Raw genomic sequence first — 14,893 nt, 5'->3', positions numbered from 1 at the left:
TTCTGCATGATCCATGTTTCCTTCTCAGACCCCTCAGAGAGTGTGGCCTTGCAAAAAACCCTTAATCAAGCAATCTCTGGCAGTCCTGGAGCACAGGGTGTCCCTTTGGCCTCTTACCAGAGCTTGGTCCTTTTGCTTTTGGGTTGGCTGCTGACATCTTTAGCAGCCAGTTCTCCAAGCTCCCTCCAGATTCATGTTTGTTTGAATGCTGTGAATATTGAATTCACTCTCAATAAGGAAATGAAACAGCCTCTGTCTCCCAGAGATGTTTTCCTTGGGCACACACTGTCTGTGCTCCTCCCCAGCTCTCCTCTCTGCTCACTGCACAGCAGGTTTCCCAAGCAGCACACTCTTTTCTGCCCTGGAGCAAACCACAAATCCTCTGGTAGCTCGTTCAGACCTGTGTCCCGTGGGATGGAGCAGAGCCCTTGCACAGCTCCAGCCCTGTCAGACTGATCCTGCACCACCCCAAGCCCATGGCAGGGCAGGGGAGCAGCCTGAGCTCTCCCTGTGGGGCAGGTGCCTCCAGCTGCTTTATCCAGATGTGACCATGGCACAGCTGCATCATCCTTCCAGTCTGAGCATCGTGGCTCAGAGGGTCTTTCAGCTGAGGCAATCTCCAGGCCTGTTTCATTTCCTCTCTCTCATGTCATAGACATTTACCCTCATCAATGATCAGCCCTACTGTGTGACCATGGGGAGGGACTAACTCTGAATTACTCCTCCAGCAGTACTGACAACATTGCTTTTCTGCTTTTTCTGCTGACCTTGTCTTATTCTTCTCCAAATGAAATGGTATGAAGTGATTCGAAATAGTCCTTTGCAGAAAGGTTCATTTCTGTCCTTGCTGAAATCCAGCCTGGGAACCATTCTTCTGATCATTTCATTATTGCACTGGTATTTCAGTGTGCACCCAACAGCATTGGGGTGATGGGACATTTTGTATTTGCCTGAATTCAACTAACTGTGTGCTGGGCAGGATCTGCAGGAAGGTGTTCAGGGGCTCAGCTACTGGTCCTGGTGCAGCTCTGACAGTCTCATTGCACAGGCACCAAGTGTTCACATGGAAATGGCTTTGGACCTGCTGCAGGGCAGATTTGACAAATCTGGAACGTCTCCACATTTGCCTTCCTTTAAAACAGAATATTTTGCTTCCTCAACAGGCGTCTGCTGAGTCAAAATGGCTCAAAAACCTCTCAGTGATGATGAGAAATTCCTCTTTGTGGACAAAAACTTCATCAACAACCCTCTTGCTCAGGCTGACTGGTCAGCAAAAAAACTGGTTTGGATTCCATCAGAGAAACATGGGTTTGAAGCAGCAAGCATCAAGGAAGAGAAAGGGGATGAGGTGGTGGTTGAACTGGCAGAAAATGGGAAGAAAGTGACTCTGAGCAAGGATGACATCCAGAAGATGAACCCTCCCAAGTTCTCCAAGGTGGAGGACATGGCAGAGCTGACTTGCCTCAATGAAGCTTCTGTGCTGCACAACCTAAGGGAGAGATACTTCTCAGGTCTAATTTATGTGAGTAGAGAAAACACAGAGAACATTTCCTATTGCATGTGAGCATGTTCCACTGCAGCCAGCCTGGGGTTCAGGGCTTGTGGAGCACTGCCATGCAAGAGCTGACCCAGAAATAACCCCATCCCAACCCAAAAAGGGCTTAAAGTCACTTTATTCCCCATGAGTCTCCTGCTGCTTTGATAATTCCTTCTTTACTTGGCTAAATTAAAACACAGGAAGGTTTCTTCCACAGAATTTATGGATTCCAAAAGAATATTGTTGGCTTGGAAAGTACTCACTGATAGGTGAACAAAATCTGAGTCCTGCTGTTTGGGGGAGAAAAATGACAGTGGCTTTTGAATTAATTCAATGTAAAACTAAACAATTTTCCAGTAACCTGTAAAAAGAGCATACAGAAAAGGGAAATCATGCAGCTTTTCTCAGGCAAAACTCCCACTGAAAAGTTCTGGTTTGGTGGTGCTGGAGTTAACTTTTTGTGTGGATAGAGGGACAAACCCACAGAATTCAGGCAGTGTGTCACTGAAGCAGAGTCTGCAGCCACTGAACCTTTTTGTCCCCCTTGTTGATCAAGTTACAGATCAGACAAACCTGGACAAATTATAATTTCTCTAGTTCATGTCAGTTATGTTCTCATGAGTCATGTTAGTAAAGGTTATTCTGTCTTTCAGTCCCCACAAGTACATTAACACAGAATATTCTGGCATTGATAAATCCCCCTCAACAGTTAGCAAACAGCACAGTAAGAAAGCCCAAAACTTTTCCAAGGAATTTAACTGTTATCTTTCATTTTACCTGAAGGATCCCTCTGCTGTGCTGCTGAAAAGTTATCTGCAGTTTATCTATGAAAATTTTACTGGCTTGACAGACCACTGATCAGTAAATGAAAATATAGAGCTTAAGTAGAAACAGTAGTCAAGCTCTTATTACTAACATGAGGAATGCTAAATTGGAAAGCAGGAAATGAAGCAGAAAATCAGATAGTTACATGGACTACAGCAAAGGAATTACTTACTTGTTATGCCTCACTTCAAAGAGCTAAGTTCACAATCTTTAATTCAGGAATGTACTAAAATGCATTATCAAGTTCCTGAAAGAAGCTAGACATCCCATCTTCTCAATATTTGAGTTTTTGGGATTTTAAGTTGGCAGGTGAATATGTGGACCACGTGCTATAATATCAGAACATGAGGCCTTAATTATTAAAATAATAATTACAATAATTAAATAAAATAATAATTAATAAAATAATCATTTTTCTGAAAGTGTTCTGCATTGTTGCAAGAATTAAAAGAATTAGTAGAAGGTCAGTGGAATAAAATGGAGGATTGGATGTTGTTGTTCTCAGCAACACTCTGCTGTTCTAGGGTTTCCATCATGGTTACTTTGTGGAATTTTCACTTTCTACAGAAAAAGGAAATTAATTTCCAAGAATGAGTAATGCAATTAGGAATCAAAGAGTTTTTCATGGAGGCAAAAATAGAAGTGTACCTGAAATTAAGTTTTCTTCCTCAAGAGACTAGATTTTAGGATGGTAAAAATTTCAGAGACATTAATTTGACTTGTGCAACGAGTTATTTGTATTTTCAGTCAGCAAAACCTGCTTGAAACTGCCCAGCTTCACACAGTGCTGCCCAGTTAGATGCTGTCATACCTGTTTAAAAACAGAGGGGCCTCTAAAGAGAATTTGGGTCTCACCCACTTGCAGAACTGCCTGTAAATCACCATCTCCTGGCTGCCATGTGTTGCCTGATTTGCATCCCACACATTCCAGGAAAACATGACCTCAACATTTTTCCCTCCAGAGCATCACTGATGCCAATGGGGATTCCCAAATCTGCTAAAGAGAAACAATCAATCCAGCTGGAAAATTAAATAATCCCCCCCTTGCATTTACATTAAATGTTATTAAATAAAAAGTTTCAGTGCAGAAATTCACAGGGTGACTGCACACTAAAAAAAAAAACCACCCAGGCCTTTGGCTTCATCACAGATAATTTAGATAGAAGGGCAAGAAGAAACATGAGCCACTAACTCATGTTTCACATTGCTCAGAGAAAAAAGAATCTGCTTTATCCACACACAAATTGCCCCACAAATTATTATAAAAGCATGAAAAACAGAGCAAGCAACTTCAGTGGATTTGAGAGGAGAATCAAACTGTTCATAGGCAATACTTGTTCAGTCTTCACCCAACATTGAGAAATGTTCCTTTGGCACACAAAGCTAAACATGCAGATGGGACTGAGCTGCTTCTGCCCAGACCTGGATATTTCAGTGCAGGTGTGGATTTGGGCCAGTCCCCTGCAAACACCAGCAGCAGCAGCTGTCTGAGGGATACCCAAGCTCAGCACCCATGGGAGTGTCCCTGAGATATTGCAGATTATTTTCTTCCCCCAGACCCTCTGGGGAGAGATGCAGCCCCTCTCTGGAGGGGAGGATTTGAGGCATGGGAGTTTCATACACTTGGCCATGTCCAAACACCATCTGTATTCATCCAGCTCCCCCAAAATGAGAGGTCTCCATTGAATTTCCTGAGGTGGCAGGATCATGTTAGTCACAGTCCAGTTAGAAATGAGGATTCCTGAACTCCACTAGCTCCAGCTCTTGCTCTGCACTAACAGCCTGCTTCCTGTGCCTCCAAATGGGCTCTGCAAAGGAATGGCACAGTGTGCCTGGGGTGCAAACAGCCTCCAAATGTCCTAAATAATTCCCTTGATTTCCTCTCCTAATTTTTCACTTGGGTGGGGATGATTAGTTGAGTGTGTACAGTAGATCTATTTATTAAAAATCTATTATTTATTAATCTATTTATTAAAAAATACCTTGCTGTCCTTTCCATAAGGGCCTTGGTGACCATTCTAGGATAAAATTCACTTTTCAAGTGCGTTATCCTGGCAACACCAAAGTTCATTTTGCCATGAGCAGCACAGTTCCCTTCTGGTGTCCCCCGGGGGGGAGGTTTGGGCTGGGTGTTTTTGGCTGGGGTGCCCAGCAGTGCCCAGAGCAGCCCAGCTGTGGCTGCACAGCTGGAGCAGCTGGCCCAGGCCCTGCCCCAGTGCAGAATTCCAAATAAAGTGCTCATGCTGTGCTGGGCCCTTCCCTATTATGGTCAGGAAAGGGAAATCCCAGTGCCCAGAGGCTGCTGGTGTCACTGGGGGAGCAGGGACAGCCTGAGGCTGCTGCTTCACACAGCAACTCAATCAAATCAATCATCATTTCTGGTTTTTTAAACCAAACAAACCACTTCTGCCTGTGTCAGGAACAGCACAGTTCCATAATAAAATCACAATACTCCTGCTGTTATGATCTCACAGCTTGGGTGGTTTGGTTGGTTCTTTTTTTATTTTGGAGGTTTAAATTTTCTTTTTTAATTTAAATACCCTTTCGAAGTTCTTACTTTTAACAACTTTGAAATATAGCTCTTCATCTAGTATTGTATGGTATTATTTCTGGTCTAGAAATACCTGGAATATTTAGAAATAAAAGAAAAATTTTAAAAGACAAACCACCAAAAACCAAGAAATCGTGGATGAACACCTATCAGCTGGCAGCCAATATTCTTCTTTGTTGATGTATATATTTTTATATTAATACCTCCATTGAATTCTAAAAAAACCAGAATTTTCCTTAAGTTTCCTGCAGAAATGATCAGGCAGTAAAGGCATGGTTAGTCTCTCAAGGCATCTATTTGGAACTTCAGCAATTTTGTTTAAGGACTCTCATCAATCATCAGTGTTACATGGTGTTCATAGAGGTTTTTTTAAAAAAACCAAATCCTTCAAACATCAATCCAAGCTTCTTGCCTAGGAATTCAGTTTACAAAATTTGATGCCTACCTGAGAGGATATTTATATAATATTCTGCTAAGAAAATACACATATAAAGAAATATTTGTTTAAGGGGTATCCATAAAGGGTATGGATTATGCACTGAAGTTAAAGAGCTCTGACATCATGTCATGATATTTCTATAGATTGATAAATTCATCTATTTTCCAGCAGCTCAGTTATTAGAAATATTGATTTGTGCACTTGCAAACCTGCCATAGACATACACTGAGAATGTCTGTGCTCCATTTTCACCCTGGGCAGGGCACAGGGGCTGTGCTCTCTGCAATGCCCTGGTCCCACCAGCCATGAGGGCTGTGCTGAGCTCCCCTGGCTTCCCTTGCAGACCTACTCGGGGCTGTTCTGCGTGGTGATCAACCCCTACAAGCAGCTGCCCATCTACTCAGAGAAGATCATCGACATGTACAAGGGCAAGAAGAGGCACGAGATGCCCCCGCACATCTACGCCATCGCTGACACAGCCTACAGGAGCATGCTGCAAGGTAGGAGGGGACAGCCCTGCCTGGCACGAACACCTGGGGGCTCCCAAACTCCTGGGGACACTCCTGGAATGGGCAGAAACTCCTGGGGATCCTCATGGAATGGGCACAAACACCTGGGGGCTCCCAAACACCTGGGGACACTCCTGGAATGGGCAGAAACTCCTGGGGATCCTCATGGAATGGGCACAAACACCTGGGGGCTCCCAAACACCTGGGAACACTCCTGAAACGGGCACAAACACCTGGGGGCTCCCAAACTCCTGGGGGCTCCTCATGGGCTGGGCACAAACATCTGGGAATCCTCGTGGGCTCGGCACAAACATCTGGGGACTCCCAAACACCTGGGAACACTCGTGGGCTGGGCAGAAACACCTTGGGATCCTCGTGGAATGGGCACAAACACCTGGGAACTCCTTGTGGGCTGGCAGAAACATCTGGGGACTCCCGAACACCTGAGAACTCCTCATGGAATGGGCAGAAACTCCTGGGGACTCCCAAACACCTGGGAACACTCGTGGGCTGGGCAGAAACACCTGGGGACTCCTTGTGGAATGGGCAGAAACATCTGGGGGCTCCCAAAAATCTGGGGACTCCCAAACACCTGGGAACACTCGTGGGCTGGGCAGAAACACCTGGGGATCCTCGTGGAATGGGCACAAACACCTGGGAACTCCTTGTGGGCTGGCAGAAACCTCTGGGAACTCCCAAACATCTGGGAATCCTCACGGAATGGGCAGAAACTCCTGGGAATCCTCATGGGCTGGGCAGAAACATCTGGGAGCTCCCAAACATCTGGGAACTCCTCATTTCCTGGGCAGAAACATCTGGGAGTCCTCGTGGGCTGGGCAGAAACACCTGGGGACTCCCAAACATCTGGGGTTTCCTCGTGGGCTGCTGCAAACATCTGGGGGATCCTCGTGGGCTGCTGCAAACATCTGGGGGAATCCTCATGGGCTGCTGCAAACATCTGGGGGAATCCTCGTGGGCTGCTGCAAATATCTGGGGTTTCCTCGTGGGCTGCTGCAAACATCTGGGGATCCTCGTGGGCTGCTGCGAGCCCCCTGCCAGCAGAGAGCTCTCCCAGAGGGCAGCAGTGCCTTTCTGGAAGTTTCAGAGGAATTCTTTGGCAGGAGCAGCAGCGCACAGACGCTGTGCCTGAAAAAGGAAAAACAATCCCTTCGCCCATCTGTGAGGCATGTGGGAAGGGTTCAAACCACGCAAATAGTTTTGGCAAATACGGGCATGGAAAACGCTCCCCGTGCACGGGAGGGACTGTTCCAAAGTTAGCTGTGAGCCCACAGCTGCCAGCACTGCTGCTGTCCCCAGCACAGCCCTCAGGGTGTTTGGGGGCTGCTTTCCCTCCAGCCTGAACCCCGAGTGGGGATGCTCTGTCTGCAGCAACGAGCAGTGGGAAAGCAGCCAGCCCCCAAGGGGAAAAACAGACCCCCAAAATTCACAGTGCTCTTGTCCTGCTGTCACTTCTGAGGGGGTTTTGTTGTAAGGAAAAGCATCATTCAGGATGAAAAAGCTGAAGTGATGGATGCAGGAGGCTGCAGCACCTCCAGACTACAGGGCATGACCAGGTGCCTCCTCACATCAGCCTTGGGTGCTACAGGAAACCAGGAGCTCTACAAAATATTTTGAAGTTTTTGTGCCCTCAAAAAGACCCTGACCCTAAGAAATTCTGACTGACAGAATTGTGGCTCAGCAAGATTCACAGGCTTGGCCCTAAAGTTTAGGGTTTCCCAGGACTAGGACTTTTTTCCTTCCTATGGCTTATATGACATTTCTTTTCTGGAGCTACTTCAATTCCTTTTTTTAAGGGCAGAGCTACAGTGCAGCAGAGGAGGACCAATAAAGCAACAAAAAAATCCTGCAAACAGACCTTCCTACACACTGTGTGATATAACCATAGTTACAAAAACTGCCTTGGCAGAAGGTCATCCCACAAAGCCACAGCCACACATCTGTGCTGCAGCTCCCTCTGAGCCCTGAGCTCTGCCTCCAGCTCTGCCCAGGGCTCTGAGCTGGCCCTGAGGCCAGTCCCCCTCTGATCCTTTATCTGAGCAGCAAGCCTTGAGGGGAGATCTGGAAGGAGCTCCTGGCTCCTGCAGAGCATCAGCACTTGTGCAGGGCACTGCACTTGTCTCTAGAAATGAGGTGGGGGAAAAATAGAAAAGGGCCATGAGCTATCTGTAGGAAAGGAAAAAACCCAAAAAGCAAAAAGAATGGAGTGTGTGCTGAAAGAGAATTGTCTTTTCCTGACAATCAGGAGTTTTCTGCCTAAAGTGAAACTGGTCTCAGCAGAGATGAGACCCAAGCAGCACAGGGATGTCTCCCACTCCTCCCTCTGACTGACTCCTGTCCCCTGGAGCTGGTTTGCCCTCCTCTCAGAGCAGAGGGGGCCCAGCTGTGCTCTCTGACTGGTGCAGGAGGCAGCAGGTGCAGGCTCTTACCAATTCACTCCTTTTGGTGCCCAGAATGATTTCCTGGCCCTTCAGCTTTTGGGGATTACTGCTCACTCTTCGTGTGCCCCCACTGCAATTCTGGCAGCAGAGAGGAGGGGAGAGCAGTGGGAAGGAGCAAGGGGGAGAAGGTGAGCAGCTGAACCCTTCAGAGGATGCTCTGTCAGTGCTTCCCAGCCCACCCATGCACCCCAGAGCTCCCAGGACACCCACCTTTCACTCACACATGTCATGTTGGAGTTTCTCCATCTCTGAAGAGAGCCCCAGCTGCTTTTAAAGCTGTGCTTTTGTCTGTACAAACCTACTCGTGTTTTCTGCATAAAACCAGCCCTCAAAATAACTCTGGTTATTCAGCCAAAATTCTGTTCAGGTTGGAGTGGTGAGAGTGGGAGTCACCACAGTTCTGTGAGCACCCTACACAGACAGGCACAGAGAGCTCCAGGGGCTGTGAGCACATTTCCAAATGCATTACAAACAAAATCCTTACTCATAAACATGGATTACAGCATTATTTTTTTTTCCCTGTGAAAAGTCAGTACTGCTCCTTATCTGGAAACTTGCATAGCTTGTGCTTGCCAAAGTAAAATATGTCTTAGATTCATGAGGCTGGGGAATGATATTCTGGCATTTCATGCCCAGAGCAATCAGCTTGTTGAGATGTCTCAGGGATCCTTTATCCCTTGGTGAGCCACCCTCTGTGTCTGCAGGTCCATCTCTGGGATCACAGCCTCCCCTGCCCTGGCACAAACACCAGCAGAAATCCTGAGCTCTGCTCTCTGCATCCTCCTCTGTCCCAGAGACTCACTTGTTAATGGATTGATGCTGAACTCCCACCAAAGCTGTTCTGATAAGAACAGCCACAGCTAGCAGCAATCAGATAACCAGACTTGCTTCCAAATATGTAGAAAAGCTGACATCTCACAGGACACAGGAATTACCAAAGATGTTGGCTGGGCAAAGACAAAACTTCCACCTGTTTCAAGTGGTTGTGAGCACTTAAAACCCTTTTTCAAGTCAGTCCTGCTGCCTCCTGCTCAGCCAGGAGTGCTGGGTGTCTGGTTGGATCTGCTGATTCCCACTAATGCTGTTTGATGCTTTGCCCAGGCACAGCCATGGGGGCTCATCTCCAGCCAGAACGAGAATGAACTTTAAATTTCTTTACTCTCAAAGGCTGAGAATTCTACAAGAGCATTTTTGTGTTCAGCACACTGAACTGGGCCCTGCTGGCTGTGCTTGGAGACAGCTGTAGGTGATTTCTGCTGCTTGACAGACAGCACAAAAGAGAAAAGTCATGTCATGTAGAGGCAGTGACCAGGTTTTTGTGCAGCTGGTTAGGCCTTTATTCAGTTTTCTGCCAGTGGAGAAGATGCATTGCAGCTTTAGGGAGATTATTTTCTGTGGAGCCACTTTTATGCAAGCTTGAGTTAAAAATGGAAAAACAAACAACCTGGTTGAGTTGGAGGTAGGGGAGGGAGACACAGTTCCCCAGGTCTCAGAAATGAGCTGCAGTGAGAAACCATCTGCTTGCACTGCACAGAAATTTTTAATCCCCTTCAGGCAGAGCAGTGATGAACCAATGTACAGAAGCAGAAAGTGAGTGGGGAACACGATTTCAGGCTGGTTTTTTCCCTTTTATGGTAAAGCTGCCAACTTGCTTCTCCCTTGTGATAAACCATCTGATTGTGTTTGTGATTCAGCAGAGCTGACTGGTCTATCAAGAGCAGAGGGGCAAGAATTCTTACAGGCAAACTGGAGGTGTTTGGTGAAAAAATCAGCAGATTCCAGACAGGAAAAAAGCAACTCTGCTGCACGTTTTAGCTGGTGGGGTTTATAATGTAAGTGCAGGTCTCTATTATAAACTGAGGAGAAAATTTTAAAAAACTGTTTGAACATCTGATACAGACACAGGAGGTGGATGATACTCTTCCAGGTAGGGTCAGATTTTCTTAAAATGCACTAACCAAAAAGTTATTGGAATCTAGAGACCTATTTTGTTGCTTTTTAAGCCCCAGGAATTATATTTAAGGGGGTTTATTTATAGAACCCTTTCTCTTCTAATAGATCTAACCACATAAAGTTGCAGACTCACAAAATAGGGCACAGTCTTTTCTATGAGGAATGAAACATTCCAGAACAGAAACAGGATTAATCAAATGGGAGAAAGTGAATAAACCAGTGTCTGCAGCTCAGGTCACAGGAGAATAGGAGTGGGCTCCTGATCCACGTCACCCTTAGAGCTGCAGTTGGAACTGATGGAGGGCACAGAACATTTGGGGTTCTCCCTCTGTGAGTGTGCACAGCTCAGTTTGCAGCAGGAGGTTTCTCCATGATTAACCTGCCCCTGAGGACACTTGGTGCAAGTTCTGACCCTCCTCATCCTCCCTCTGCTCTTACACATCCCCAGGCACCCAACAACTGCCCCATACCTGTGAGACACCTTGGGAGTGTCCCCTGCTGAGGAGCAAAAAAAGGGCAGCAAAGAGCAGTGAGAAAACACTTGGCTTGTTCTAATGTTCCCTGAGCTCAGAAATTCCACTGGCAGCTCAGTACCAAGATCACTCTTATTTTCTTTATGGTATTTATGGCTTAGTGATGCAATATCAATATATGCCCATGGTTTCTATTTACACAACAATGTATTTTTAGCAAAATTTCTTCCCTGCTCTCACTTTTTTAACTTAAAAGAAGGCCTAGCTGATACCCTACAGTGAAAAACAAACATGGCTCACAGCTCCTCTCCTCCCAAATGTTTGTGTGGAAGAGTCCTGCAGTGCTGGTTGCTGACAAATACCTCCAATAAAAATGGGGAATGAGTCATTTTGTACCAATTTACCAAACACAGCAGTTAAGTGGCACCATTTGCTGTGTGGTGATCAATAAAAGCAATTAATGTTGTAGCTATTGGGAGTAAAACAGTTGTTTAATACCAATCCAAGCCACTGCAGAACCCTCTAATGGATTCTTTTCCTGGGCTGGCTGTGGGCCAGGCAGCACTTAGAACTGGAAATCTTAATCAATTGGTTTAAATAGGTTGAAATGATCTCATTGTGTTTGTGACATACAGGGTCAGAGTAGGGGTGAGCAGCCAGACAAGCACCCCAAACACTCAGCAAAAGGAGCTCCAGTCTGAACCTCTGGGCAAAGGCTCTGCTTGGATAAATAATGCCAAACAACCCCTGGATCCTCCTGGTTATCTGCCTCAAGTCTCAGACGTGTGAACTAAGCACACTTTTCCAAAATGTACTTGACCCACCTGGGAATTATTTTCCAAGTCAGAGGATTGTTTTGCAGTCTGTAAAGGAACACTGACAGTCTCAGTCAAAGGAGGGCAAACTCCAGTGCTGGGGCTGCTTGCTCAGGGAATTTTAAAGTCTTTTTCCAAGAAGTTCCAGGGCTGGAAACACCACTCCTCTCTGGGAAACTTGCCCTGGTGTTTGAGAAGTGAAGGGAACAGACTTCAGAATGGATCACAGCAAACATGCCCATCCTGCCTTTTGGCAAAATCAGAGAAATCTGAAGGTGGAGAGAAACCCCAACTCCAAAGGAATAGTGAGGGGGTTGCTCCAGGGACAGGCCAGGAGATGGATGCAGTCCCAGCCATTCCTGCAGCATTACAGAGCTCTGGGGTGCTGGAACCTCTCACATGCCTCACAGAGCACAAATGGAAACCTGGCCTCCTTTTCAAACATCCAAACTGTGTTTGATGATCTGCTCATAGTAAAAAACATGAAGGATATTTACATACTTGTTGACATGATCTTGTATAATCTAAATGTCTTGTTTTATCTTACTCTCCCAAAGAAATTACTTGTCCTCTTGATAAAAGTTGTCTCAGTCTGAAATGAAATCCAGGCTAAATTATTCAGGTATTTGAGCTGCTTTGCCTTCAAAAGTCAAAGCTTTGCATGACCAGCTTAAAACCTTTTGGTTGTTGATGTTTTATCTGTCCAGACTGTTTCAAGTGGGCTGCTGGCCATAGATCATAAGCACAGTAAAAACTTGAGTTTCAGGTTTGAAATTTTGTTATAATCTTCTTACAGAGAGCCTGATCTTTTCTGCTGTCCTCATTACTGTTCATCTCTAATGGAATTTACAAAAAATATTGTTGACCCCTTAACCTTTTGTTCATTTTTTGTACAAAGTGTTTCCATTAGAGATGGTTATTTAAATTCAAGGGTAAATTGAATAAGATGTGAACCCTTTAGTACTTTTTGCTGATCATGTTCAGCTAAGTTTTAGGAAGTCTAGGCTGTTCAATGTAAACCCTTATAAATATAAGTGCTTCTGTCAGAAAAGCCATTTTCCCTAATGAATGGATTGTTTTTCTTTATTCACAGATAGAGAAGACCAGTCCATCCTGTGCACGTGAGTAAACTCTCCTCTTTTAGCACATCTCAATGTCACAATATTCAAAATTGATTCAAATTCTGATGGAATGGACACATTCTCCTCACCTTCAGTAAGATAAAGATAAAATAAAGATAAAGATAAATAAAGAGCAGGTATCAGTGTCACAGGAAATCTTTAATGCATAAAGACAACAAGACTTCAGAATTTGTCAGTATACCAATCAAAAATCATCCCCCCAAATTTATAAATGCCAAAAAGAAATCTAAAATTCCTGCAATGATGAAGTAAAAATTGACCATCACATTCTTCCCAGGATGAAACATGTCATAGTTATGGAGACTAATTTACAATATGCATTTCCTCCTTCTATTTCTGTGCTTTAGTTTATTTTTCCACTAGTAAATCTTCCTTTAACTTTGGAACATTGGTACTTTCAAGGAAGGGAGTTTCTTTTGCAAATCCATCCCTTGTTGTTCATGAAAAACCATTAAAGGATCCACTTCTTGCAGCTACCATTTATTGAAATTACCTGACCATCCTGCTGGCAACCTAAAGTGTTTCACATCAATAATACATAAAATAGAGAGAATTAAATGCATTTTCCATCCAGTAATGTATAAATTAGAGAGAATGAAATTGAAAACATGTTGAGAACAGCCCAGCAGTTCCCCAAGATGTTTGCAGTAATTGCTGTATGTTAAAACAAAGCTTAAAACATCTTAAAAAAGCTTAAAAAAATCTTCTAAAGCTTGGCCAAGCTCAAACAAATGCACACAGCTTTAACCAGTACTGGTTTGACTTTCTTGTTGACCTTTTTTGGCTGTGCAGAAAGAAGAAAGTTCACTTGGCTTTCAGCTTGGCAGCTGTCAAGTTGAAGCAATTTGCAGTATTTTATAGAATTGTTAGAAACTACAAGAAATTATCTAAAATATGCAAGTAACTGAAGATTTCATAGCATTGGTCAGTCAGGATTTTATCTTGAAATAGCTACAGGCGTGCAGTTGCCAAGGGCTGGCACCTAAATGTGAATCAATGGCTGTGGGGATTCTGAGATGCTCCTGGGACACAGAAAGGGCAGGTCTGAGAACTGAGCCTGATCCTGTGCTCCTGACTATAAATATATCATGGTTCATATAAATATATGATAAATAATAATATATGATAAATCATGATTTATATAAATATATGATAAATAATAATATATGATAAATAATAAATATATTATAAATCATTATTAATATAAATATATGATAAATAATAATATATGATAAATAATAATATATTATAAATAATAATATATGATTAATAATAAATATATGATAAATAATAATATATGATAAATCATGATTCATGTAAATATATCAGGACTCACCCTCAGCTCATTAAACCCCTCCTGTGGCCAGGTGCTGTTTGCACTGTTTCAATCCCTCCCCTTCCTGGCATTAACCAAGGTGTGTCAAAATCTCCTCCTGGCTTCAATCCCATGGGTTCTAGCTCTTCCTGAGCATTCCCTCTTCCCAGGTTTCACTGTTGTCTCTGCATTTCATCAATAACCACACTCACACTGCCTCTGGCCTCCTCTGTGCACAAACATCCTTTTCTGTTATTTCTTCCCCATCAGCACCACTGAACATCCCCTGGTGTCATTGCCTGCCCTGGCACTTCAAAATCCAACCTCTTGTCATCCACATTTACAGCACAAAAACCTTTATCTCATGGCTGTGTGTACTGATATATCTGTAGCTGCTTTATTGTAACACAATGTACCATAATATATATAATAATAATAAATAATAAATAATAAATAATAAATAATAAATATAATAATAATAATAATAATAGTAGTAGTAGTAGTAATAATAATAATAATATACAACACATCAGCAGACTGGGGGCTTTTCAAGCTTCCTCCAGTGTTAGCACAGGCACAAGCCCTCAAAGGAGACTTCTGCCTCTTGTTTGATTTCTAAAGTGGATTCCCCTGGAGTTTTCAAAATTTTATACTGAAAATTCCACAAGTGCTTATTTGCATAGCTAACCACACAAGAGTTTCAACAATTTCTCCATGAACCTGTCTGATCTTGGGGTTATCATGTTTTAGCCACTTCCTGAAAAGAATGGATGGAATATTTTCTAGAGAGCAAATGTGGCTTAGAGGACTGTGCACAAGTTTCAATTAAAAAAAAAAAAGAAGAAAAAAGGTACCTTAAATGAATGAGAAAATCT

At 43.9% G+C, this 14,893-nt stretch overlaps 1 protein-coding gene across 1 annotated transcript in view; it reads left to right on the top strand.

Moving 5' to 3' along the window:
- Window positions 1-14,893, top strand: part of MYH11 (myosin heavy chain 11) — a 55,849-nt gene that overhangs the window by 5,308 nt on the left and 35,648 nt on the right. The window contains 3 exon segments of the mRNA XM_056503584.1: window positions 1,164-1,522; window positions 5,696-5,852; window positions 12,655-12,682. Coding sequence (XP_056359559.1) covers window positions 1,181-1,522; window positions 5,696-5,852; window positions 12,655-12,682 — 527 coding nt within the window. The 5' untranslated portion in view covers window positions 1,164-1,180.

The sequence above is a fragment of the Oenanthe melanoleuca genome, chromosome 14 (genome assembly GCF_029582105.1).
Source record: "Oenanthe melanoleuca isolate GR-GAL-2019-014 chromosome 14, OMel1.0, whole genome shotgun sequence".
NCBI classification, from domain to species: domain Eukaryota; kingdom Metazoa; phylum Chordata; class Aves; order Passeriformes; family Muscicapidae; genus Oenanthe; species Oenanthe melanoleuca.
This window is presented reverse-complemented; position numbering and strand designations above follow the sequence as displayed.